We start from the raw sequence: 26,624 nt of genomic DNA on the forward strand, positions 1-26,624 counted from the left end.
TATTGTAAATCCCATGTGCATACAGATGCATAGAACATTGACCATTATGATATTTTCAAAATTCTGCATCAACTTTTGAATATCTTCTATACATAATTCTGAAAGAAGTTGGTCTAAACAGAAATATTTTTCATGATTATTTAGTAATACTGTTATTAATATTTTAAATACGGCATATTACGAGTCTAAAATCTATTGATTTGGACAATGAAAAAGATAAAAAATAAGATTGTACTATATGCTATGACAACATGCTCAGTAACATTGTGATATATGGATATTGTCATTTTTGTGGGGATTTTACCATCTTCTTCAGAAAGCAAGTGACACGGCAAAGTAATCGTATATCAAAACGAACATCTCTCAGCACTGCTCTGGCATAATGGGAGAGTATAGGAAGCCACAGCTTCATGGAGTAGTGGCATGGACACTGCAGGAAGAATTAACTGGTTGTCCAACTACATGTTTGTTAGCTTCAACTAAGGCAGGCCTTAGATATACAGCATTACTCTTCCCAGGACACGAGTTGCTTATTTTCAATTAAAATTGTTGTTTCCATATACTAGGAAGTTAATCTGTGTAATTTTGAGTTTTAAGTGGCACAGACATGTTGTCTTCATTTTTACTGTCATCTGCATTAATGTACTCCCAATCAGTGGTGTACTGTTTTGGAAACCTTGAGATGACTAAATTCCATACTCACTAGAAAATTAACTTAAATACTTTTGTTCATGAATAGAGTTCAATTTTACCTGTGTTACTACTTAGAAGGAATTGTGTAGGAAAGTATATTATATAAGCACATTGCATCTTGATGTATATAGAATGACACTGTAGATATATTTGATATTGCTCCTGTGTGTGCTGCTGCCTGGTGACAATCACTAGTTTCCCAAACTTCCCTTTGATTCATCCAACTGAATGGCAAAAATTACAAGCTATGATTTGTGACTCAATGCCTTGATACATATCAGAAATATGATGACTGATGGTGCTATCAGACTTGTACTAGATTGATTTCCTGGATGTTGCTGGAGATGATGGTGGCAGGATAGATGATGGTGGCTTGTTGATTCTCCAATGAATACTGGTAGTACATGGGTAGTGGTTAGATTATGGTTGATTGTGTGAGTGAAAGTGACACAACAGACAGATGTACTTCCTTGATTTAATGATGGACAGAGATGTACACATGTGATATTGAGACAGATTATGAAAGACATGACAATGCTTGACTCTCTCTCTCTGAACTGTCTCTGATCTCTGGTATCTCTGATCTGCTCCCTTTCTGAAGACTGACTCTAGCTATGCATACAGGCTCTATTTATGTGAAAGAAATGGATCAGGTTTGAGAATTTGAGATGAAGGGATGGCCAATCAGATGCTTGGAAATGGGGTGAAGGAACCAATGACAGGTTATTATTCTGACCAATGCCCTGCGAGGGAGCTAAGAAAGGGAGTGCAGGTGTTTTCCCTAAGGACTGGCAGGAAGGTAGGGAAGGTGTGATATTCTCTTGAGAGGGAGAAAGGAAAGAGGAAGGTTAAAAATAAGACATACTGGCCACGTGAGGACTGTGCACATGGAATACTGAACAGTGGAATATATGAGTGATGAATATATACAATAATAATTGTTATGACTGATGTGACTGATACAGATTTACAGATAAAAAAGCATAAATATATTAGATGTGAATTGCAGGTTAAGCTGAGCATTTTTGAGCATCCTTTTCTTTTGAAATGTATAGTTAGCACCAAATGACTTAAGAACTCACACTGAAGTGAGTGTCATATTGTACAAACTCGCTCCTTCTCAGTCTGAAAAAAAAAAAGAAAATGGCCTGAAGAAAATAATTACATGGCAGCATAAATTAACTTCTCATGTATTTCTAAATGCATAGAATAAAGGATGCAATGTTTGACATATTGACTTAAGGAAGAGCCATCTTTTGTAATTGCTTATGGTTTTGGCTAACAAAACATTTGTGCTTGTTTTTAATATGGTGTTCTACTGAGCTGCTATGTGATGCCAGGGAAATATACAAGCCATGATAACACAGTTTGAGTGATAGAGTTATTTAAGAATGTTGAAACAAATAGAAATAAGCCATTAAGCTGATGTCAATGAAAATATTGTGAGTGTGTTGGTAAAGAAATGGCATGATGAGGGATGCAAGGATGTCCCTCACCACAAACATGGTTGTGGACCAGCCCAACAAGCTTGTTCTTTTAATTGTTTACTGTTATTTAAGAATGTTGAAACAAATAGAAATAAGCCATAAAGCTGATGTCAATGAAAATATTGTGAGTGTGTTGGTAAAGAAATGGCATGATGAGGGCTGCAAGGATGTCCCTCACCACAAACATGGTTGTGGACCAGCCCAACAAGCTTGTTCTTTTAATTGTTTTACTGTTGGTAGCTGAGGATTTACTACATTTAACTGTCTCTTGATAAAATGTAAGATGTCAAATGTTTATGTTTTTTTATGATGAGGAACATCCTTGCATTTCTCATTATGCCATTTCTTCACCAATGCCAGTTTTTTCAGACTGAGAAAGAGCAAGTTGTCAGTTTGTGCAATATGACACTCATGTTGGGGAGAGTTCTAAAGTAATTTGGCACTAACTGTATACAAGGGAGAATGGAGCTGGAAAGTGCAGCTGGGTATTGCTGTGGTGAAGGCTCATGTGTCTGAGAAAATATAAGGCCCAGCTGAGTAAGAGTTACCAGTCCATATAGTGTGGTATGCCCTCTTACAAACAGAGTATAATATAAATTCACCATTAATTAAATACATTGTCATTAAGCAGTAACACATGAATGTGTCATATTCATAGGAGTCACATTTGCATTTGCATGTTGTTTGAAGGAGGATCAGTCCTCCTTCCTGAATTCCCATGGCACACCTGTGGGACAGGAGTTAGAGTATGGAGCTGGGACAAGTTATGTGATGAAACCAGCCAGTCTTCAGCACTTTTCAGCTTTTAGTGAATAAATGTAAAATAGTGTGCTTCTAAATATGCATGTAAAGTTTACTCTGTGTATGTAAAGTAATTGGGGTTGATCCAGGTGCATTTCCAAGGGTCATAGCAGATATCTTCGGATGTTTATTTTTATATGATTGAATCACACTTGTCACTCCCTCCATCTGATACCAAATAGTCATATTTTCTTTAGATTTATGTATACTGTTTACATACAAGTCTTCCTTTTGTAATGCACAACATCATTCTATTGTTCTATGTAGGAAACTACACATCCTCATTTTACATTTTGCCAACAGCCAAGAATGGTGGTGGTAACTGGTGAGCTGAGCTAAGGGAAGAAATTCAGCGCGTCTAAGAGTCATGATCAGCACCACCACCCGCATGTACAGCTACCTAGGCAGGTGGCTTGGGGTGGCTGGCTACATGATACAGTATGGATGCATTGCCCACTGTACTCTTGAGTTTGTGGGTGACTTTGTTGTGGTAAGAATTAAGTTGAAGTTCATAATGTTTTTTTTTTTTTTTTTTTTTTTTTGTATTCTCAGGTGTATATTACTCATTTGAGTACCAGTGTGCCTTTTGCAAAATGCTACATCACTCTTAGAAGTACAGTCAAGTTGTTGCTAATGATGGGGTTTGGGTTTGCTATCAGCCTGCATTAAAGAAATTATAGAAAGTTACTATGATTCAGACCAGGCTTAGACAAGCCCTTCAAAATTTAAGGTAAAATATTTCCAGTCTACTTATTACACTTTTTTTTTTTTTTATGGATATAACTGAAGGTAATAGATACATAGGAGTTTACAAAACCTCAAGAGAATAATGAACAAAAACCAGTACAGTACAGTAAAATTCATTAAAAAACCATGCTGAGCCATTGTTTACACACAACTGAAGAACGCTCATTGTTGATATCACTGTATGGTAGCGGCTGCAGCCAGTCCTTCTCACCAAACTTACATCACTGTGTAAGGTGTTGGCTGCAGTCTGTCCTTCTAACTAAACTCACATCACTGTGTATGATGGCAGTGGCAGCAACGCCTGCCCTTTCCTTCACCAAACTCTCATCACTGTGTATGACATTGGTTATAGCAATGGCTGCAATCAGCCCTTCTCCTCACCAAACTTGCATCACTTTGTATGACGGTGGTGGCTGCAGATTACCTTTTCTTTTGTCATTAGTCTAGCATCATTGTGGGTGATAGTGACAGCACAGTTGCTTCTCCCAACATTAATGTTACCCTACTTCATGTCATGGACTTGGATCTCTCTGTGGCTTGTTGCGGCCCATCTTTGTGTTAGGCTTTAAAATCCCTGCATTGGGGTATAACTTGGAAATGAACTGACCCTTTGTTGGGCATGATTTGCATTAGAATACTACATGTTAGCAGCGATCTGATCATATGTTGTAAAAAAATTGCCATAATAAACCTGGAATGTTGTAAATGGGAACAAGCATTTCCTTCATCAGAAGGCTCTTGAGGCGATTTAGATTACATATGGCTAGTATTTTTTTATACAGGGTGTCCTGTGAATTAAGGTACTTGGGATATGATAGTTTGAAGTAATTTTAAGTAAAAAATACTTTGCACACATATGCTGTGCTTTGTTTTATTTTACGAGAAATTAATGTGCAAGTTTTTGCTTTAATTACCTGCTTATCTAAAGTTTTTGAATCTATCCTCAACAGGAAGATTCTTAAACATCTATCACTTCACAACCTTCTATCTGATCGCCAATATGGGTTCCGTCAAGGCCACTCTACTGGTGATCTTCTGGCTTTCCTTACTGAGTCTTGGTCATCCTCTTTTAGAGATTTTGGTGAAACTTTTGCTGTTGCCTTGGACATATCAAAAGCTTTTGATAGAGTCTGGCACAAAGCTTTGATTTCCAAACTACCCTCCTACGGTTTCTATCCTTCTCTCTAACTTCATCTCAAGTTTCCTTTCTGACCGTTCTATTGCTGCTGTGGTAGATGGTCACTGTTCTTCTCCTAAATCTATTAACAGTGGTGTTCCTCAGGGTTCTGTCCTGTCACCCACTCTCTTCTTATTATTCATTAATGATCTTCTAAACCAAACTTCTTGTCCTATCCACTCCTACGCTGATGATACCACCCTGCACTTTTCCACGTCTTTTCATAGACGTCCAACCCTTCAGGAGGTAAACATATCACGCAGGGAAGCCACAGAATGCCTGACTTCTGATCTTTCTAAAATTTCTGATTGGGGCAGAGCAAACTTGGTATTGTTCAATGCCTCAAAAACTCAATTCCTCCATCTATCAACTCGACACAACCTTCCAGACAACTATCCCCTCTTCTTCAATGACACTCAACTGTCCCCCTCTTCTACACTGAACATCCTCGGTCTGTCCTTTACTTATAATCTGAACTGGAAACTTCACATCTCATCTCTAGCTAAAACAGCTTCTATGAAGTTAGGTGTTCTGAGACGTCTCCACCAGTTTTTCTCACCCCCCCCAGCTGCTAACTCTGTACAAGGGCCTTATCTGTCCATGTATGGAGTATGCTTCACATGTCTGGGGGGGTTCCACTCATACTGCTCTTCTATACAGGGTGGAATCAAAAGCTTTTCGTCTCATCAACTCCTCTCCTCTAACTGGCTGTCTTCAGCCTCTCTCTCTCACCGCCGCAATGTTGCATATCTAGCTGTCTTCTACCGCTATTTTCATGCTAACTGCTCTTTTGATATTGCTAACTGCATGCCTCCCCTCCTTCCGCGGCCTCGCTGCACAAGACTTTCTTCTTTCTCTCACCCCTATTCTGTCCACCTCTCTAATGCAAGAGTTAACCAGTATTCTCAATCATTCATCCCTTTCTCTGGTAAACTCTGGAACTCCCTGCCTGCTTCTGGATTTCCACCTTCCTATGACTTGAATTCCTTCAAGAGGGAGGTTTCAAGACACTTATCCACCAATTTTTGACCACTGCTTTGATCCTTTTATGGGACTGGCATTTCAGTGGGCATTTTTTTTTATTAGATTTTTGTTGCCCTTGGCCAGTATCCTTCCTACATAAAAAAAAAAAAAAAAAAGTTGTGTTGTGAGATCCGCTTGCCTGGATGGGCCTCTGCCTATTTCCCTTCCTCCCTCCTCGGCTCACTATGTACTATCAGGAAAACTCTAACGTGGTACAAGCCTGAGTGATGAAAACGCAAAACAGTATATACTTGTACATTCTGCATTGCACTAAAGTGTTAAGCATCTGGTAAAGGCAAAGGTTTCCCATGAGACACTCCCATCCTCTTTCCCCATGCCACTCTCTCTCTCTCTCTCTCTCTCTCTCTCTCTCTCTCTCTCTCTCTCTCTCTCTCTCTCTCTCTCTCTCTCTCTCTCTCTCTCTCTCTCTCTCTCTCTCTCTCTCTCTCTCTCTCTCTCTCTCTCTCTCTCTCTCTCTCTAATAATAATAATAATAGTAATGATAATAATAATAATAATAATGATTATAATAATAATAATGATAATGATAATAATAATAATAATAATAATAATAATAATAATAATAATAATAATAATAATAATAATAATAAAAATAATGTTATCAATAAGAAACAAAAAAAAAAAAGAAAAAAAGTGAAGTAGATTATAGAGGAAAAATAAAAATCGAATAGCCAATGAGCATTAACAATTCATGTGAGAGGAGACCTGATGTTGAAGTGTTCCCTGATGATGGTCTGACTTATCTCCGATAACTGCCCAAGGAACGTTATATGTTACAAATTGCAGCTGGAAGAGACGTGGTGTGAGACTGAAAATTACCTATTCCTTCTCTCCCTACCATGTGACCTCATCCCTCCCTCTTCTTCCTCTCCTCCCTCCATCCTATCTCAGTATTTCCACAAATCGCCATTGTCTTTCTCCAGCCCCAACCCAGCCAGCCTCTCCTGTCTGTCTCTTATATGTGCACTCTCCCACACTGTCCCTTTGCTACTCCTTCCTCCTCCTCCTCCTCCTCCTCCTCCTCCTCCTCCTCCTCCTCCTCCTCCTCCTCCTCCTCCTCCTCCTCCTCCTCCTCCTCCTCCTCCTCCTCCTCCTCCTCCTCCTCCTCCTCCTCCTCCTCCTCCTCCTCCTCCTCCTCCTCCTCCTCCTCTCTCTCTCTCTCTCTCTCTCTCTCTCTCTCTCTCTCTCTCTCTCTCTCTCTCTCTCTCTCTCTCTCTCTCTCTCTCTCTCTCTCTCTCTCTCTCTCTCTCTCTCAAAGTAATTATAATAATAATAATAATAATAATAACAATAATAATGATAATAATAACAATTATTATTATAATAACAGTAATGATAATATAAATTATAGGAAGAAAAGGAAGAATTACAATAATAGTATTATAATAATAATGATAATAATAATAACAATAATAATAATAATAATAATAATAATAATAATAATAATATTATTATTATTATTATTATTATTATTATTATTATTATTGTTATTATTATTATACTATAACAAAATTTAACTTTTGTCTTGTCCTTGGCCCCAAACCATAAATTTCCATCTAAAAAAATAGAAAAAAGTTCTTTTGATCCTTAAACTTTGCTTTTGTGGTTAGAACAATGAATTTACATTTTTGCCTCATTTCATTATAGTATGGGTTACTATTGGTTTTCAGGTAAGGTAAAGATCTTTGCAAAATCTCAGTTGCATATCTAATTGCTTTTGAAATGTTGCAAATAAGTTAAAAGAATGAAAGAAAGAATATAGTATTCTAAAGATTTTTAATTTTAATAAGATCATTCTTGAACTGACCAGATCTAGCAAGAAATTTCTCATATTTAGGAGAATTTGCTTACATTTCAGAAATCTTGTTTCTTCCAGAATGTTCTATCAGACACTTTTAGAAGTTTCTAGAACATTTTAGAACATTCTATTCAATGTAAACATTTCCAAAATATTATAGAACTTTCTAGAATACAGTAGAAATATGTAGAAGTATCAAGAATTTTCTAGAATCTACGAAAATTTTCTAGAATTATTCAGAATATTCTAAAGTAGGTTCAAGAATATTCTAGAAAGATTGAGAACATTCTGGAACACATTATAGAAAGACTAAGAATATTCTAGAGTACTGCTTGACAATATAAAAGTAGGGGCTTGCAAACCACCAATCAGTTCTGCTTTGGCTGCCTGAGATGACACATCACAAGAGGTGAAATGGCATCAAGAGGCTACAGTCATTTTCCAGATGCATTCTGTTACATATGTGGTCAATTCATCAAGACAAGAGCAAAGAAGTTCTCAGTGACAGCATCTGGAAAAATATGTGAAAGAAAAAGCACTGATCTCCAAGGACTGACCATACAGTAGGAGCACACAATATCAAACATGAGTCATTGGTGAATCCTCAAAAGGTTTTGTCTCCTCCACTACACATCAAACTGGGTCTCTTGAAACAGTTTGTTACAGCTCTTGACAAGGAGTCTACTTTCTTCAGATATCTTCAAGACTTCTTTCTTAAGCTTTCAGAGGCAAAAGTGAAAGCTGGTATTTCTTCATTGGACCACAAGTAAGGAAAATTTGGGAGTGCTCAGAATTTCTACAGAAGCTCACAGAAAAGGAGAAAAAAACTTGTGATTTTTTCATGGCTGTAGCACAGGGCTTTCTTGGCAACAAGGCTGATAACTATATGGAACTAGTTGAAGCTTTAGTGAAAAGCTGTGGTGAGATGGGCTGTTGAATGCCCTTGAAGGTCCATATCCTAGATGCTCACCATGACAACTTTAGGGAGAATATGGCAGCATATTCATAGGAATAAGGAGAACACTTCCACCAATATATAATGAACTTTGGACAGAGATATCAGTTTTCTTCAATGAAAACATGATGGGAGACTGCATTTGGGGTCATATGTGAAGGTGATTTGTTGTATTCATACAAATCAAGAAAAACTTTATTTTTAATCCTAGAAATTAGTTTCAGAAATTTTTGAAATAAATTTTTGTGTCATTTGATTTTTTTCTGTCTGTTGGGGTGTGAAGAGTAGCAGAGACACCAGAATCTTGGTTGTGTTTATTTGTGGAGTGAGGGAGTACAAGGCACGCCTTGACAGAGAGCGAGGTCCAGACTGACCCCTGGTTCCCATGGCGCCTGCATATATATAGACCAACATATCGTACCGTGCTTGGGTAAATACAAACTCCCACACTGTCCAAAAATGGTGAAAATGGTAAAATTCAACTATTTTAGAGCAAAAAAAATCATTCAAAAAGCCACAAAAGCAAAGTTTGACAGAAATGATGGACATTTTCTATTTGTTTTGCAATGAAAACTTGGAAAATTACATTTTTTGTGAAGGACAAAAATTGTGTTATCTAGTGTTATCAGTATTAGTATTTTTATTATTATTATTATTATTATTATTATTATTATTATTATTATTATTATTATTATTTTATTTATTTTTTATTATTATCATTACTAACTATTATTATTATTATTATTATTATTATTATTATTATTATTATTATTATTATTATTATTATTATTATTATTGGTAGTAGTAGTAGTAGTAGTAGTAGTAGTAGTAATGTTATTGCGATTGCAACCCCATAGAAAATCTATGGGGGCACATAGTAAATTCATGATACAGGGATCACGAAAGACCCCTCAGCAGTTGATGGGACACAGAGAGAGTGGGAAAGGCTGCAAGGAAAGCCCTAAGTCATAAGAAAAATAGTGGCTATTGAAAAGCAAGAAGGCTGGACACACTACTAGAAAAGAGAGAGAGAGAGAGAGAGAGAGAGAGAGAGAGAGAGAGAGAGAGAGAGAGAGAGAGAGAGAGATTAATAACAGCAGGACACTACTACTACTACCACTACTATGACTACTGTTGCTGCTGCTGCATTATAATAATAATAGTAATAATAATAATAATAATAATAATAATAATAATATTATTATTATTATTATTATTATTATTATTATTATTATTATTATCATTATCATTATTATTATTATTATTATTATTATTATTATTATTATTATTAATTACCATAATTACAAGAGAGAGAGAGAGAGAGAGAGAGAGAGAGAGAGAGAGTTACATAGAAAAACAGGCCACAACAAACCTTGTGGTCCTCACGAGGTGACCTGACCTAAGACTACTAAGGTGAGAGAGAGATAAGGTGGGGAGGGGGAGGAACTGGGGGCCTGCATGCAGGAAAGTCTCCGCACACTCTGTGTATGTGTGAGCCAGTCTCGCCTCGTGATTGGTATGAAAAGTATCTTCTTGTGAATGGCCGCCACCTTCTCATCAGCTAACTTAAAGTAACCTAATTTAACCTTACTAATCAAACTTTACCTAACTTAACCAAATCTAACCAAACCTAACCTGACTAAGCTAAACCTAACTTTTAGCCAAAATAATGTTTTATAATAAATAAGAGACCATATCCAGTAATTTGGTACAAAATAGTTAGGTTACTGGGTAGTAAGATTAAGGTTAATGTTAGGTTTGATTAGATTAGTTAGGTTAGCTGATGAGAAGGTGGCAGCCAATCACATGGCGAGACTGCTCACACATGTGCAGTGTGCAGAGACTTTCTTGCATGCAGCCCCTCCCGGACAGACGAACAAGAGTCTACCAACATACTCAGTGACAGGCGGAGGCTTCCTACCAAGTGACCAGCAAGACGTGTGTGATTTTTTTTTTTTTTTTTTATATAGGAGGGACACTGATCAAGGGCAACAAAAATCCAATAAAAAACAAAATGCCCACTGAGATGCCAGTCCCATAAAAGGGTCCCAAGCGGTAGTCAAAAATTGAAGGATAAGTGTCTTAAAACTTCCCTCTTTAAGGAATTCAAGTCATAGGAAGGTGGAAGTATAGAAGCAGGCAGGGAGTTCCAGAGTTTACCAGAGAAAGGGACAAATGATTGAGAATACTGGTTAACTCTTGCATTAGAGAGGTGGACAGAATAGGGGTGAGAGAAAGAAGAAAGTCTAGTGCAGCAAGGCTGCAGGAGGAGGGGAGGCATGCAGTTAGCAAGATCAGAAGACCAGTTAGCATGAAAATAGCAGTAGAAGACAGCTAGAGATGCAACATTGCGGCAATAAGAGAGAGGCTGAAGACAGTTAGTTAGAGGAGAAGAGTTGATGAGACGAAAAGCTTTTGATTCCACCCTGTCTAGAAGAGTGGTATGAGTGGAATCCCCCCAGACATGCGAAGCATACTCCATACATGGACAGATAAGGTCCTTGTACAGAGTTAGCAGCTGGGGGGTGAGAAAAACTGGCAGAGACGTCTCAGATTGCCTAACTTCATAGAAGCTATTTTAGCTAGAGATGAGATGTGAAGTTTCCAGTTCAGATTATAAGTAAAGGACAGACCGAGGATGTTCAGTGTAGAAGAGGGGGACAGTTGAGTGTCACTGAAGAAGAGGGGATAGTTGTCTGGAAGGTTGTGTCGAGTTGATATATGGAGGAATTGAGTTTTTGAGGCATTGAGCAATACCAAGTTTGCTCTGCCCCAATCAGAAATTTTAGAAAGATCAGAAGTCAGGCATTCTGTGGCTTCCCTGTGTGAAATATTTATTTCCTGTAGGGTTGAATGTTTATGAAAAGGCGTGGAAGAGTGCAGGGTGGTATCATCAGCATAGGAGTGGATAGGACAAGAAGTTTGGTTTAGAAGATCATTAATGAATAATAAGAAGAGAGTGGGTGACAGGACAGAACCCTGAGGAACACCACTGTTAATAGATTTAGGAGAAGAACAGTGACCGTCTAGCACAGCAGCAATAGAACAGTCAGAAAAGAAACTTGAGATGAAGTTACAGAGAGAAGGATAGAAGCCATAGGAGGGTAGTTTGGAAATCAAAGCTTTGTGCCAGACTCTATCAAAAGTTTTTGATATGTCCAAGGCAACAGCAAAAGTTTCACGAAAATCTCTAAAAGAAGATGACCAAGACTCAGTAAGGAGAGCCAGAAGATCACCAGTGGAGCGGCCTTGACAGAACCCATATTGGCGATCAGATAGAAGATTGTGAAGTGATTGATGTTTAAGAATCTTCCTGTTGAAGATAGATTAAAAAATTTTAGATAGGCAGGAAATTAAAGCAATAGGACGGTAGTTTGAGGGATTAGAATGGTCACCCTTTTTAGGGACAGGTTGAATGTACGCAGACTTCCAGCAAGAAGGAAAGGTAGATGTTGACAGACAGAGCTGAAAGAGTTTGACTAGGCAAGGTGCAAACATGGAGGCACAGTTTTGGAGAACAAAAGGAGGGACCCCATCAGGTCCATAAGCCTTCTGAGGGTTTAGGCCAGCGAGGGCATGGAAAACATCATTGCGAAGAATTTTAATAGGTAGGATGAAGAAGTCAGAGGGTGGAGAAGAGGGAGGAACAAGCCCAGAATCATCCAAGGTAAAGTTTTTAGCAAAGGTCTGAGCAAAGAGTTCAGCTTTAGAAATAGATGTGATAGCAGTGGTGCCATCTGGTTGAAATAAAGGAGGGAAAGTAGAAGCAACAAAGTTATTGGAGATATTTTTGGTTATATGCCAGAAGTCACGAGGGAAGTTAGATCTTGAAAGATTTTGACACTTTCTGTTAATGAAGGAGTTTTCGGCTAGTTGGAGAACAGACTTGGCATGGTTCCGGGCAGAAATATAAAATGCATGAGATTCTAGTGATGGAAGGCTTAAGTACCTTTTGTGGGCCACCTCTCTATCATGTATAGCATAAGAACAAGCTGTGTTAAACCAAGGTTTGGAAGGTTTAGGTCAAGAAAAAGAGTGAGGAATGTATGCCTTCATGCCAGACACTATTACATCTGTTATGTGCTCAGCACACAAAGACAGGTCTCTGACACGGAAACAGTAGTCATTCCAAGGAAAATCAGCAAAATACCTCCTCAGATCCCCCAACTAGCAGAGGCAAAATGCCAGAGGCACCTTCACTTAGGGGGATCCTGAAGAGGGATTGGAGTGATAGGACAAGATACAGATATAAGATTCTGATTGGAGGAGCCCAACGGAGAAGAGAGGGTGACAGTATAAGCAGAAGGATTAGAGGTCAGGAAAAGGTCAATAATGTTGGGCATATCTCCAAGACAGTCAGGAATACGAGTAGGGTGTTGCACCAATTGCTCTAGGTCGTGGAGGATAGCAAAATTGAAGGCTAGTTCACCAGGAAGGTCAGTGAAAGGAGATGAAAGCCAAAGTTGGTGGTGAACATTGAAGTCTCCAAGAATGTAGATCTCTGGAAAAGGGAAGAGGGTCAGAATGTGCTCCACTTTGGGAATTAAGTAGTCAAAGAATTTCTTTTAGTCAGAGGAGTTAGGTGAGAGGTATACAGCACAGATAAATTTAGTTTGAGACTGACTCTGTAGGTGTAGCCAGATGGTGGAAAACTCAGAAGATTCAAGAGCAGGGGCATGAGAGCAGGTTAAGTCATTGCGCACATAAACGCAACATTGGGCTTTTGGATTGAAAATGAGGATAGAGAAAAAGGGGCTACTGTCAGTTGCCTCAGATACCTGAGTTTCAGTCAGGAAAAGAAGATGAGGTTTAGAAGAGGAGAGGTGGTGTTCTATAGATTGAAAATTAGATCTTAGACTGCAAATGTTTTAGAAGTTAATGAAGAAAAAGTTGAGGGGGTGTCAAGACACTTAGGGTCATCAACAGAAGGGCAGTCCGACCTGGGGACATTTATGGTCCCCTCCCCAGATGAGAACTCTGAGACTGGTGTAGGAGTCACCATGATAATTTTAAAATTTTGAGTGAAGGGTGTGTGTTATTAGGTGCTTGTAGTTTTGTGTGGAGGAAGAGAGTTGTCTTTAGAGGGCAGGCTGTGACTGTCCCCTTGTGTTGTGAGACACAAAGGGAAACGTTCAGTGAGGTCACAGCATGTACACACACACGTGTGTGTGTACATGCGCGTGGCTCTCTCACTATTATTATTATTATTATTGTTATTGTTATTATTATTATTATTATTATTATTATTATTATTATTATTATTATTATTATTATTATTGTTATTATTATTATTATTATTATTATTATTATTATTATTATTATTATTATTATTATTATTATTATTATTTCATTGTTATCATTACTATTCCTTATCTTCACCTGATTCAAGGGATTTCTTATAAAGAGAAACTAACGGTTCACTAATAGCCTCTTTGCATTCCTTAAGTACTCTGGGATATATTTCATCTGGTCCTGGTGTCTTGAACTTTTTCAGCCTATCAATCTCTTGTTCCACTATCTCCTTAGTTATGGTAATATCTGTCAGCTCAATCTCTTCTGCTTTAAACATCCGCTCACTATTTGGCATTTCCTGCATGTTTTCCTGGGTGAAGACTTAAAAAAAAAACTCATTCAGAATTTTACTAATCTCCTCCCCAGAACCAACCAGGTCTCCATTTGCTGCCTTTAATGGACCAGTTGCTTCCCTATTCTTCCTCCTATATACCTTGGGGTCCATCTTCATCTGGCTGGCTACCTTTAATTCATAATTGTTTTTAGCTTTCCTTGTTAACATCCTGACTGTTCTAACTAATTCATTATATTGTAGCCTTAAAACCTGTTCCCCTGCCTTTTATCTCTTATATATACTTATCTTCCATCATATGTAGTGTTTCAACCTACCAGTCATCCATTTAGGATCATTCTTCTATGATCTTATTGCTCAATAAGGGATGTTTTCTAACTGTCCTGTATGTAATTTATCAACAAAATGTTTATACAACTCATCTACATTTACTTCCCCTAATCTTCCCATCTCAGCCCCATCCATCCTCTTCACTCCATCTTCTTCTTGCCTTGACGTCACCTCACCCATCTCAGCATGACCTGACTCTCCAACTTACTCACACATATCTCCCCCTCTCTCACTCCTCCAGCCCTTTCGGACACCTCCTCTCCTCCTGCTCTTTACCCTCACACATCACCTCACCTCCCTCATCCTGCCTTATCTTTCTTAACTCCATCCTGAACCTTACCTCCACCCTGCATCCATTGCCAGTCAACTCCTTGGAGGTACCTTTTAAATACCTCAAAATCTGCTCCTAAAGTCAGGTATTTTATGAGTGTTTTTGTTTCTAAAAGTTTCCTCCTATTTTAATTTGTACCTTATTTCACAATGGTCACTGTTACCTAACTGTCTCCAACCTCTACCTGCATGACTGCTTCTTACCTGTTAGTTAGAATTAAATCTAGAATATTATTCCCCCTTGTGGGTTCTAAGATTACCTGCTTTAAAAAAATTACCTTAAGAAATTCTTCTGCTTCACTGTTACCTACCATCAGGCTCTAGTTGATATTCCTTAAATTAAAATCTCCTACCACACATACCTGACTGTACCTGCCTGCTCTATTTAATTCCTGCCATAGTGAAGTGTTAATTTCCTTTGTACTGTGCAGTGGCCTGTACACTAATCCCAGTACTAGTACTACTGACTGTGATCCTTCCATGATATCTACCCATATCGACTCTGTCTTGCTATCTGTTTTAATTCTACTGTTAATACAACATTGTAATGTGTCCCTAACTTGCATTGCAATGCCTTCTCCTCTCCTGTTATCTGTCTTTATAGAGTGGTGTATAACCATCAATCTTAACCTCTGGATTAAATACTTTTCCTGATATATCTAACCAAGTTTCTGTTAAAGCAATGATATCAATGTTCTCTACACACGCCATTCCTCTAAGCAAGCCCATTTTATTCAAAATACTTCTACAATTTGTGCAATAAACACTTAAGCTATTCCTAACCTTCTCTGAGCTAGTTACCTTTCTAGATTTAACTAATTTTTCCTTTATTTCATCCTCACAACCCCTTCCATCCTCCTGACCAATGAAAAAGAGTGCTGGAGTGCAGTCACCTTCCATTTGAATGCTCTGGCCAAAATCCAAACACCCTGGCATAATAAATGCACTCCATCCCTGGCATATAAAGTGTTCCTACCATAGAAGAGGTCCCAGTTGTTGATGAACGTCCATTCATTATTCTTACAATGATTTGCGAGCCTGCAATTCACTATAGTAGTATTGTACAGCCACTCATTTCCAACTTCCCTCCTCGGCAAGACATCACATACCATATGGATCTTTCCCTTGTCCCTAATCTTATCCAAAGCCTGCCTAAACCTCCTGAACAGCTCCACACTCTGACCTCACCAAGGTCATTCCCTCCTGCGCTGAGAAAACAATGGGGCTTGGTACCATCATTTTCCATGCACATACATGTCTCTGCTATCTTCCCTATCCCAGCCCCTGGCAAACACACCCTTGACCTACACTTCCTATCTTTGGCACAAAACACACTATCTACATAAGTGCCTAACCTGACTATCACTAAGCACAAGCACTCTACCTTGGGGCAGGGTAACTGCATCTGCCCTCTCCTTCTCTTTGTCTCCTCCCACCATGTCCACCTCCTCCTCTGTCACACCCTTGAACAGACTGAAGGGATTCCTCATCTCCATGTGGCACATCTCCAGGCGAGGCACCTTGAGTACCTTCAACCGCTTAGCATCCCTTCATACAACTAACTGCTCCTGCATTGCCTTACTAGGTAAGGTGATGGCAGGGCACGATCCTCCCTCAGGTGCTGAGATCCTCTCACAGAACTCAGCCTGCAGGTCTGAGATCTTCTTATGAAACTCAGCCTGCACATCCGAGATCCTTTGATGGAACTCAGCCTCCAGCTCTGAGACCTTTGCAACAAAGGCCTTGAGAATAGGAGAACTAATACAACTAGATGACTCAGCAACACAAGGTTCCATGTCTACACTAGCCAGTTATAGTGCCAGGTTACTGCTCGCTAAACATGTCCATTTGCTAGGAACTCTGACCTGAGACTCATAGCAGAATGGAAACTTGAGATGAAGTTGCAGAGAGAAGGATAGAAGCTATAGGAGGATAGCTTGGAAATCAAAGTTTTGTGCCAGACTCTATCAAAAAGTTTTGGTATGTCCAACACAGCAACAAAAGTTTCACCAAAATCCTTAAAAAAAGGTTGACTAAGACTCAGTAAGGATCACCAGTAGAGCAGCCTTGACAGAACTCATACTGGCAATCAGATAGAAGGTTGTGAAGTGATAGATGTTTAAGAATCTTCCTGTTGAGGATAGATTAAAAAACTTTAGAAAGGCAGGAAATTAAAGCAATAGGATGGTAGTTTGAGGGATTAAAACAGTCATCCTTTTTATGAACAGGCTGAATGTAGGCAAACTTCCAGCTAGAAAGAAAGGTAGATGTTGAGAGACAGTTGGAAGAGTTTGACTAGACAAGGTGCAAGCATGGAGGCACAATTTCGGAGAACAATAGGAGGGTCCCTGTCAGGTCTATAAGCCTTCCGAGAGTTTAGGCTATTGAGGGTATGGAAAACTTCATTGTAAAGGATCTTAATGGGTAGCATGAAGTAGTCGGAAGATGGAGGAGAGGGAGAAACAAGCCAGAAATCATCCAAGGTAGAATTTTTAGCAAAGGTTTGAGCAAAGAGTTCAGCTTTAGAAATAGATGAGACAGCAGTAGTGCCATCATGTTGAAATAAAAGAAGGAAAGATGAAGAGGCAAAGTTATTTGAGATGTTTTTGGCTAGGTGCCAAAAATCATGAAAGGAGTCAGATCTTGAAAGATTTTGACACTTTATAAATGAAGGAGCTTTTGGCTATTCTTTAAAATTCACCTCTAATTTTTCAATTCTTTACCTTCATTGTACATTATTGTTGACATGCCTATAGGACAGTTTTGGTTGGTCTTTGCATTTATCTGTTAATATGTTTTTTGTATTTTCTTTGCTCTTCTCTTTGTATTGTTTTGGTTAGTCTTTACATTTATCTGTTATATGTTTTTTGTATTTTCTTTGCCCTTCTCTTTGTATTGTAACATATTTATTATTCTTATGTATTCTGCCCACTAATCTTGTCTTCTTCCTCTCTTCAATTTTTCCTTGCCGAGTCAAACTCTTTCAGCTCTGTCTGTCATCATCTACCTTTCCTTCTTACTGGAAGTTTGCCTACATTCAGCCTGTTCCTAAAAAGGGTGACCGTTCTAATCCTTCAAACTACCGTCCTATTGCTTTAATTTCCTACCTATCTAAAGTTTTTTAATCTATCCTCAACAGGAAGATTCTTAAACATCTATCACTTCACAACCTTCTATCTAATCGCCAGTATGGGTTCCGTCAAGGCTGCTCTACTGGTGATCTTCTGGCTTTCCTTACTGAGTCTTGGTCATCCTCTTTTAGAGATTTTGGTGAAACTTTTGCTGTTGCCTTGGACATATCAAAAGCTTTTGATAGAGTCTGGCACAAAGCTTTGATTTCCAAACTACCCTCCTACAGTTTATATCTTTCTCTCTGTAACTTCATCTCAAGTTTCCTTTTTGACCGTTCTATTGCTGCTGTGGTAGATGGTCACTGTTCTTCTCCTAAATCTATTAACAGTGGTGTTCCTCAGGGTTCTGTCCTGTCACCCACTCTCTTATTGTTCATTAATGATCTAAACCAAACTTCTTGTCCTATCCACTCCTACGCTGATGATACCACCCTGCACTTTTCCTCGTCTTTTCATAGACGTCCAACCCTTCAGGAGGTAAACAAATCATGCAGGGAAGCCACAGAACGCTTGACTTCTGATCTTTCTAAAATTTCTGTTTGGGGCAGAGCAAACTTGGTATTGTTCAATGCCTCAAAAACTCAATTCCTCCATCTATCAACTCAACACAATCTTCCAGACAACTATCTCCTCTTCTTCAATGACACTCAACTGTCCCCCTCTTCTACACTGAACATCCTCAGTCTGTCCTTTACTTATAATCTGAACTGGAAAATTCACATCTCATCTCTAGCTAAAACAGCTTCTATGAAGTTAGGCGTTCTGAGACGTCTCCGCCAGTTTTTCTCACCCCCCCAGCTGCTAACTCTGTACAAGGGCCTTATCCATCCATGTATGGAGTATGCTTCACATGTCTGGGGGGGGTTCCACTCAATCTGCTCTTCTAGACAGGGTGGAATCAAAAGCTTTTCGTCTCATCGACTCCTCTCCTCTAACTGACTGTCTTTAGCCTCTCTCTCACTGCCGCAATGTTGCATATCTAGCTGTCTTCTACCGCTATTTTCATGCTAACTGCTCTTCTGATCTTGCTAACTGCATGCCTCCCCTCCTTCCACAGCCTCGCTGCACAAGACTTTCTTCTTTCTCTCACCCCTATTCTGTCCACCTCTCTAACGCAAGAGAGGTAAACTCTGGAACTCCCTGCCTGCTTCTGTATTTCCACCTTCCTATGACTTGAATTTTTTCAAGAGGGAGGTTTCAAGACACTTACTCATCAATTTTTGACCACTGCTTTGACCCTTTTATGGGACTGGCATTTCAGTGGGCATATTTTTTTATTGGATTTTTGTTGCCCTTGGCCAGTGTCCTTCCTACATAAAAAAAAAAAAGCATCTCTTTTTTGTCTTTTTGATATTTCACATCTATTTAATCATTCCTTATGTCCAATTTCTCTGCCCCTCACTTTAGACACATATCTTCATTATATGTATATTTCAACATACTCTTTCCATTTTCTTTTTTCCACTCCCCTGACTTTAAATTTACTCCAGGCAGTTTCTTCAGAGTATTTCTTAAGCTGACTAAACTTTCCTTTTTTCATAATTGAGTCTTCCAATCCTGTGGTTTCTTTTCCTTGACTCTTCTTTAACTTCTTTTGAAGTTAGTTCTATTACCACATGATCACTTTTTCATATTGGACATTTATATTTCACTTTATTCACAATTTTTGGTTCCTTTGTCAATATTAAATCTAGTAGACAGTTCTTCGTCTCCTCTGTATTTCATGTCCTCTACAATCCACTGGGTTAGTGTGTTTTCCATCAACATCATCGAGAGTTTGTATCCCTATGACATGACTTCACTTGTGGTAGTTGGATCTTCCCAAGAAACTTCTTTGCAATTAAAATCTCCAGTCATTCTTACTTGCTATTCTGTCCAAGCATTCTCTTGTATCTTCCAGCATAGTATTATAATCTTCTTTCCTCTATGAGCTTATCTTAGGTGGAACATATACCACAACAAGAGCCCTTAACCCTTTTCTGCCTGCCTTATTTTCACCTCAATAATTTCCACATTTTCTTCTCAGAAAAATACTTCTTCCACTTGTAGCTCTTTCCTTATCAACATCATTACTCCACCATCCTGTTTCTTTTTTCTATTTTTCATCCACATGTTGTGCTTTCCTTCCTCAGTATTAACTGCAGTAATTTCATCACTTATTTAGTTTCTGCTAATCTCATAATGTCAGGCTTATTTTTCTTGCATTGATAATATCCTGCTGATATTAGTATATGCCACCTTTAGCCCTTTTAACTCTTCTTTTTTCCTGTGTACCATTTCTTTAGTTTCATGACTATTACTTCCAAAAAGAATTGCTTTTTTTCTCTTTCTTGGTTTGTCCCTCATTTTTTTCTTTTGCCTCATTCAACACATCATTCATTTTCTTTCTTTCATCTCTGTTTAGGTCTTCTCTTTTCCATCTATTTATAATCCTCCTTTTTTGATAGTTTCCAGGTATTTGACAATAATGTTTCAGCAGCAATTTGGGACCTAAATCTAACTTGTACTGGCCTGTTATCTCTTTCCATATATATATATATATATATATATATATATATATATATATATATATATATATATATATATATATATATATATATATATATATATATATATATATATATATATATATATATATATATATATATATATATATATATATATATATATATATATATATATATATATATATATATATATATATATATATATATATATATATATATATATATATATATATATATATATATATATATATATATATATATATATATATATAGCAATCATAGTCACTTCAGTCTCTTCCACCATGTTGTCACTTTCTTCTTCAGCTTGATGAACCTTTTTCTTAAGTAACTCTATATCAATTTTCTCTCTTTCATGTCTGATAGGTTTCACTTTATCCTTAACACCAAATACTATTACACACTTATTTTTCTGCTGTGTCTCTAACTTCTCACTTTGTATACTTTCACCACAGTATTTTCTATTTCTTCCTTCAAGTGTGTTTCCATAGCATCCTTTAAATTAATTTTCTCTTCTTCCTGTTTCTTATTCCATTCCTTTTGCCACTTATTAATTTCCTTGACATTGTGTTGACATCTGCTCTTTTTCATAGTTCTCTGCATTTTTTTTTTTTTTTATGTAGGAAGGACACTGGCCAAGGGCAACAAAAATCCAATAAAAAAAAATGCCCACTGAAATGCCAGTCCCATAAAAGAATCAAAGCAGTGGTCAAAAATTGATGAATAAGTGTCTTGAAACCTCCCTCTTGAAGGAATTCAAGTCATAGGAAGGTGGAAATACAGAAGCAGGCAGGGAGTTCCAGAGTTTACCAGAGAAAGGGATGAATGATTGAGAGTACTGGTTAACTCCTGCATTAGAGAGGTGGACAGAATAGGGATGAGAGAAAGAAGAAAGTCTTGTGCAGCAAGGCTGCGGGAGGAGGGGAGGCATGCAGTTAGCAAGATCAGAAGAGCAGTTAGCATGAAAATAGCGGTAGAAGACAGCTAGAGATGCAACATTGTGGCAGTGAGAGAGAGGCTGAAGACAGTCAATTAGAGGAGAGGAGTTGATGAGACAAAAAGCCTTTGATTCCACCCTGTCTAGAAGAGCAGTATGAGTGGAACCCCCCGAGACATGTGAAGCATACTCCATATATGGACGGATAAGGCCCTTGTACAGAGTTAGCAGCTGGAGGGTGAGAAAAACTGGCGGAGACGTCTCAGAACACCTAACTTCATAGAAGGTGTTTTATTTTATTTTTTTTTTTTATATAGGATGGACACTGGCAAAGGGCAACAAAAATCCAATAAAAAGATATGCCCAATGAAATGCCAGTCCCATAAAAGGGTCAAAGCAGTGGTCAAAAATTGATGAATAAGTGTCTTGAAACCTCCCTCTTGATGGAATTCAAGTCATAGGAAGGTGGAAATACAGAAGCAGGCAGGGAGTTCCAGAGTTTACCAGAGAAAGGGATGAATGATTGAGAATACTGGTTAACTCTTGCATTAGAGAGGTGGACAGAATAGGGGTGAAAGAAAGAAGAAAGTCTTGTGCAGCGAGGCCGCGGAAGGAGGGGAGGCATGCAGTTAGCAAGATCAGAAGAGCAGTTAGCATGAAAATAGCGGTAAAAGACAGCTAGACATGCAACATTGCGGCAGTTAGAGAGAGGCTGAAGACAGTCAGTTAGAGGAGAGGAGTCGATGAGACGAAAAGCTTTTGATTCCACCCTGTCTAGAAGAGCAGTATGAGTAGAACCCCCCCCGACATGTGAAGCATACTCCATACATGGACGGATAAGGCCCTTGTACAGGGTTAGCAGCTGGGGGGTGAGAAAAACTGGCGGAGATGTCTCAGAACACCTAACTTCATAGAAGCTGTTTTAGTTTTTTTTTTTTTTTTAATGTAGGAAGGACACTGGCCAAGGGCAGCAAAAATCCAATAAAAAAATATGCCCACTGAAATGCCAGTCCCATAAAAAGGTCAAAGCAGTGGTCAAAAATTGATGAATATGTGTCTTGAAACCTCCCTCTTGAAGGAATTCAAGTCATAGGAAGGTGGAAATACAGAAGCAGGCAGGGAGTTCCAGAGTTTACCAGATAAAGGGATGAATGATTGAGAATACTGGTTAACTCTTGCATTAGAGAGGTGGACAGAATAGGGATGAGAGAAAGAAGAAAGTCTTGTGCAGTGAGGCCACGGAAGGAGGGGAAGCATGCAGTTAGCAGGATCAGAAGAGCAGTTAGCATGAAAATAGTGGTAAAAGACAGCTAGATATGCAACATTGCGGCAGTGAGAGAGAGGCTGAAGACAGTCAGTTAGAGGAGAGGAGTCGATAAGATGAAAAGCCTTTGATTCCACCTTGCCTAGAAGAGCAGTATGAGTGGAACCCCCCAGACATGTGAAGCATACTCCATACATAGACGGATAAGGCCCTTGTACAGAGTTAGCAGCTGGGGTGTGAGAAAAACTGGCGGAGACGTCTCAGAACGCCTAACTTCATAGAAGCTGTTTTAGCTAGAGATGAGATGTGAAGTTTCCAGTTCAGATTATAAGTAAAGGACAGACCGAGGATGTTCAGTGTAGAAGAGGGAGACAGTTGAGTGTCATTGAAGAAGAGGGGATAGTTGTCTGGAAGGTTGTGTAAAGTTGATAGATGGAGGAATTGAGTTTTTGAGGCATTGAACAATACCAAGTTTGCTCTGCCCCAATCAGAAATTTTAGAAAGATCAGAAGTCAAGCGTTCTGTGGCTTCCCTGCATGATATGTTTACCTCCTGAAGGGTTGGACGTCTATGAAAAGATGTGGAAAAGTGCAGGGTGGTATCATCAGCATAGGAGTGGATAGGACAAGAAGTTTGGTTTAGAAGATCATTAATGAATAATAAGAAGAGAGTGGCTGACAGGACAGAACTCTGAGGAACAGCACTGTTAATAAATTTAGGAGAACAGTGACCGTCTACCACAGCAGCAATAGAACGGTCAGAAAGGAAACTTGAGATGAAGTTACAGAGAGAAGGATAGAAACCGTAGGAGGGTAGTTTAGAAATCAAAGCTTTGTGCCAGACTCTATCAAAAGCTTTTGATATGTCCAAGGCAACAGCAAAAGTTTCACTGAAATCTCTGAAAGAGGATGATCAAGACTCAGTAAGGAAAGCCAGATGATCACCAGTAGAGCGGCCTTGATGGAACCCATACTGGCGATCAGATAGAAGGTTGTGAAGTGATAGATGTTTCAGAATCTTCCTGTTGAGGATAGATTCAAAAACTTTAGATAGGCAGGAAATTAAAGCAATAGGATGGTAGTTTGAAGGATTAGAACGGTTACCCTTTTTAGGAACAGGTTGTATGTAGGCAAACTTCCAGCAAGAAGGAAAGGTAGATGTTGACAGACAGAGCTGAAAGAGTTTCACTAGGCAAGGTGCAAGCATGGAGGTACAGTTTCGGAGAACAATAGGAGGGACCCCATCAGGTCCATAAGTCTTTTGAGGGTTTAGGCCAGCAAAGGCATGGAAAACATCATTGCGAAGAATTTTAATACGTGGCATGAAGTAGTCAGAAGGTGGAGGAGAGGGAGGAACAAGCCCAGAATCGTCCAAGATAGAGTTTTTAGCAAAGGTTTGAGCAAAGAGTTCAGCTTTAGAAATAGATGTGATAGCAGTGGTGCCATCTGGTTGAAATAGAGGAGGGAAAGAAGAAGAAGCAAAGTTATTGGAGATATTTTTGGCTAGATGCCAGAAATCACGAGGGGAGTTAGATCTTGAAAGGTTTTGACATTTTCTGTTAATGATAGAGTTTTTGGCTAGTTGGAGAACAGACTTGGCATGGTTCGGGGAATAAATATAAAGTGCATGAGATTCTGGTGATGGAAGGCTTAAGTACCTTTTGTGGGCCACCTCTCTATCATGTATAGCACGAGAACAAGCTGTGTTAAACCAAGGTTTAGAAGGTTTAGGACGAGAAAAAGAGTGAGGAATGTACTACTCCATGCCAGACACTATCACCTCTGTTATGCGTTCAGCACACAAAGACGGGTCTCTGACATGGAAGCAGTAGTCATTCCAAGGAAAATCAGCAAAATACCTCCTCAGGTCCCCCCAACTAGCAGAGGCAAAATGCCAGAGGCACCTTCGCTTAGGGGGGATCCTGAGGAGGGATTGGAGCAATAGGTCAAGATAAAGATATGAGATTGTGATCGGAGGAGCCCAACGGAGAAGAAAGGGTGACAGCATAAGCAGAAGGATTAGAGGTCAGGAAAAGGTCAAGAATGTTGGGCATATCTCCAAGACGGTCAGGAATACGAATAGGATGTTGCACCAATTGCTCTAGGTCATGGAGGATAGCAAAGTTGTAGGCTAGTTCACCAGGATGGTCAGTGAAGGGAGAGGAAAGCCAAAGCTGGTGGTGAACATTGAAGTCTCCAAAAATGGAGATCTCTGTGAAAGGGAAGAGGGTCAGAATGTGCTCCACTTTGGAAGTTAAGTAGTCAAAGAATTTCTTATAGTCAGAGGAGTTAGGTGAGAGGTATACAGCACAGATAAATTTAGTATGAGAGTGACTCTGTAGTTGTAGTCAGATGGTGGAAAACTCGGAAGATTCAAGAGCGTGGGCACGAGAGCAGGTTAAGTCATTGCCCACTTAAACGCAGCATCCAGCTTTGGATTGAAAATGAGGATAGAGAAAGTAGGAGGGAACAGAAAAGGGGCTACTGTCAGTTGCCTCAGACACCTGAGTTTCAGTGAGGAAAAGAAGATGAGGTTTAGAAGAGGAGAGGTGGTGTTCTACAGATTGAAAATTAGATCTTAGACCGCAAATGTTGCAGAAGTTAATGAAGAAAAAGTTGAGGGGGGTGTCAAGACACTTAGGGTTGTCGACAGAAAGGCAGTCCGACCTGGGGACATTTATGGTCCCCTCCCCAGATGGGGACTCGGAGGCTAGTGTAGGAGTTGCAATGATGATTTTAAAATTTTTTAGTGAAGGGTGTGTGCGTTATCAGGTGCTTGTAGTTTTGTGTGGAGGAAGAGAGTTGTCTTTAGAGGGCAGGCTGTGACTGCCCCTTTGTGTTGTGATACACAAAGGGAAACGTTCAGTGAGGTCACTGCTGGGTTTAATGATAAGTTCACAGCACCCCCTGAACAGTGCTTTAGACCTCACTGGGAGTAATTATCGTTTCAGCAGGTGTCTACTGCCTCCTCCTAGCTACCACAACTTTTCCTTAATGCTATATTTTCCTTTTCTGGGTAAGTGATCATGCCCTCCTGTTCTGATACCATTTTCTCTAACATTAAGTTTCCTGAGCACTGTCATCCTAGGTATGTCAATGTCTTCTGGTATGAAGCCCCAAAACTCTCTCATACCTGGACTTTTATGAACAATGTCCAGCCAATTTCCCATATTGCCTTTGCCCTTGGCCATTTATTTATGGTCATCAGTTGATCCTCCCCTTGACCAGACACCACTTTGTCTCCTGCTACATATTTACTTTAAAACATTTTCTTCTGGTTTCTATATGGACTAATCTTTTATTTGGTGTATCCTAAAATGAACTGAGGAAGTATTATTTGTGCTGCATGGATACTGTGATGGCTGAGACCATACCAAGACAAAAGGCGTGACTGATATCAGACACACCAACTTCTCAAAAATATCAACAAAGCACCCAAGAGGGGAGATGTTTTCATGTTGTTTTCATGTCCTCATTGTCCTTAACCCTCAAAAGGCTTATGGACCTGATGGGTTTCCTCCTATTGTTCTCCAAAACTATGCCTCCATTCTTGCACCTTGCCTAATCAAGCTCTTCCAGCTCTGTCTATCAGCATCTACCTTTCTTTCTTGCTGGAAATTTCTTTACTTTCAGTCTGTTCCTGAAAAGGGTTACTACTCTAATCCCTTAAACTACTGTCCTATTACTTTGATTTCCTGCCTCTCTAAAGTTTCTGAATCAATCCTCATCAGAAAGATTCTTAAACATCTATCACTTCACAACCTTCTATCTGATCACTAGTATGGGTTCCATCAGGGCCAGTCTACTGGAAAATGAATGATG

At 39.1% G+C, this 26,624-nt stretch overlaps 1 protein-coding gene across 3 annotated transcripts in view; it reads left to right on the plus strand.

Annotated features, from left to right (window-relative positions):
* The first annotated feature begins 3,284 nt into the window (after positions 1–3,284).
* LOC135116416 (mitochondrial inner membrane protease subunit 1-like) overlaps positions 3,285–26,624 on the plus strand; it is a 64,829-nt gene continuing 41,489 nt past the window's right edge. For all 3 annotated transcript variants that reach the window (XM_064033867.1, XM_064033868.1, XM_064033866.1), the window contains exon 1: positions 3,285–3,471. In XM_064033867.1, coding sequence (XP_063889937.1) covers positions 3,349–3,471 — 123 coding nt within the window. In that variant the 5' untranslated portion in view covers positions 3,285–3,348. The remainder of the gene's footprint in view (positions 3,472–26,624) is intronic.

The sequence above is a fragment of the Scylla paramamosain genome, chromosome 31 (genome assembly GCF_035594125.1).
Source record: "Scylla paramamosain isolate STU-SP2022 chromosome 31, ASM3559412v1, whole genome shotgun sequence".
NCBI lineage: Eukaryota > Metazoa > Arthropoda > Malacostraca > Decapoda > Portunidae > Scylla > Scylla paramamosain.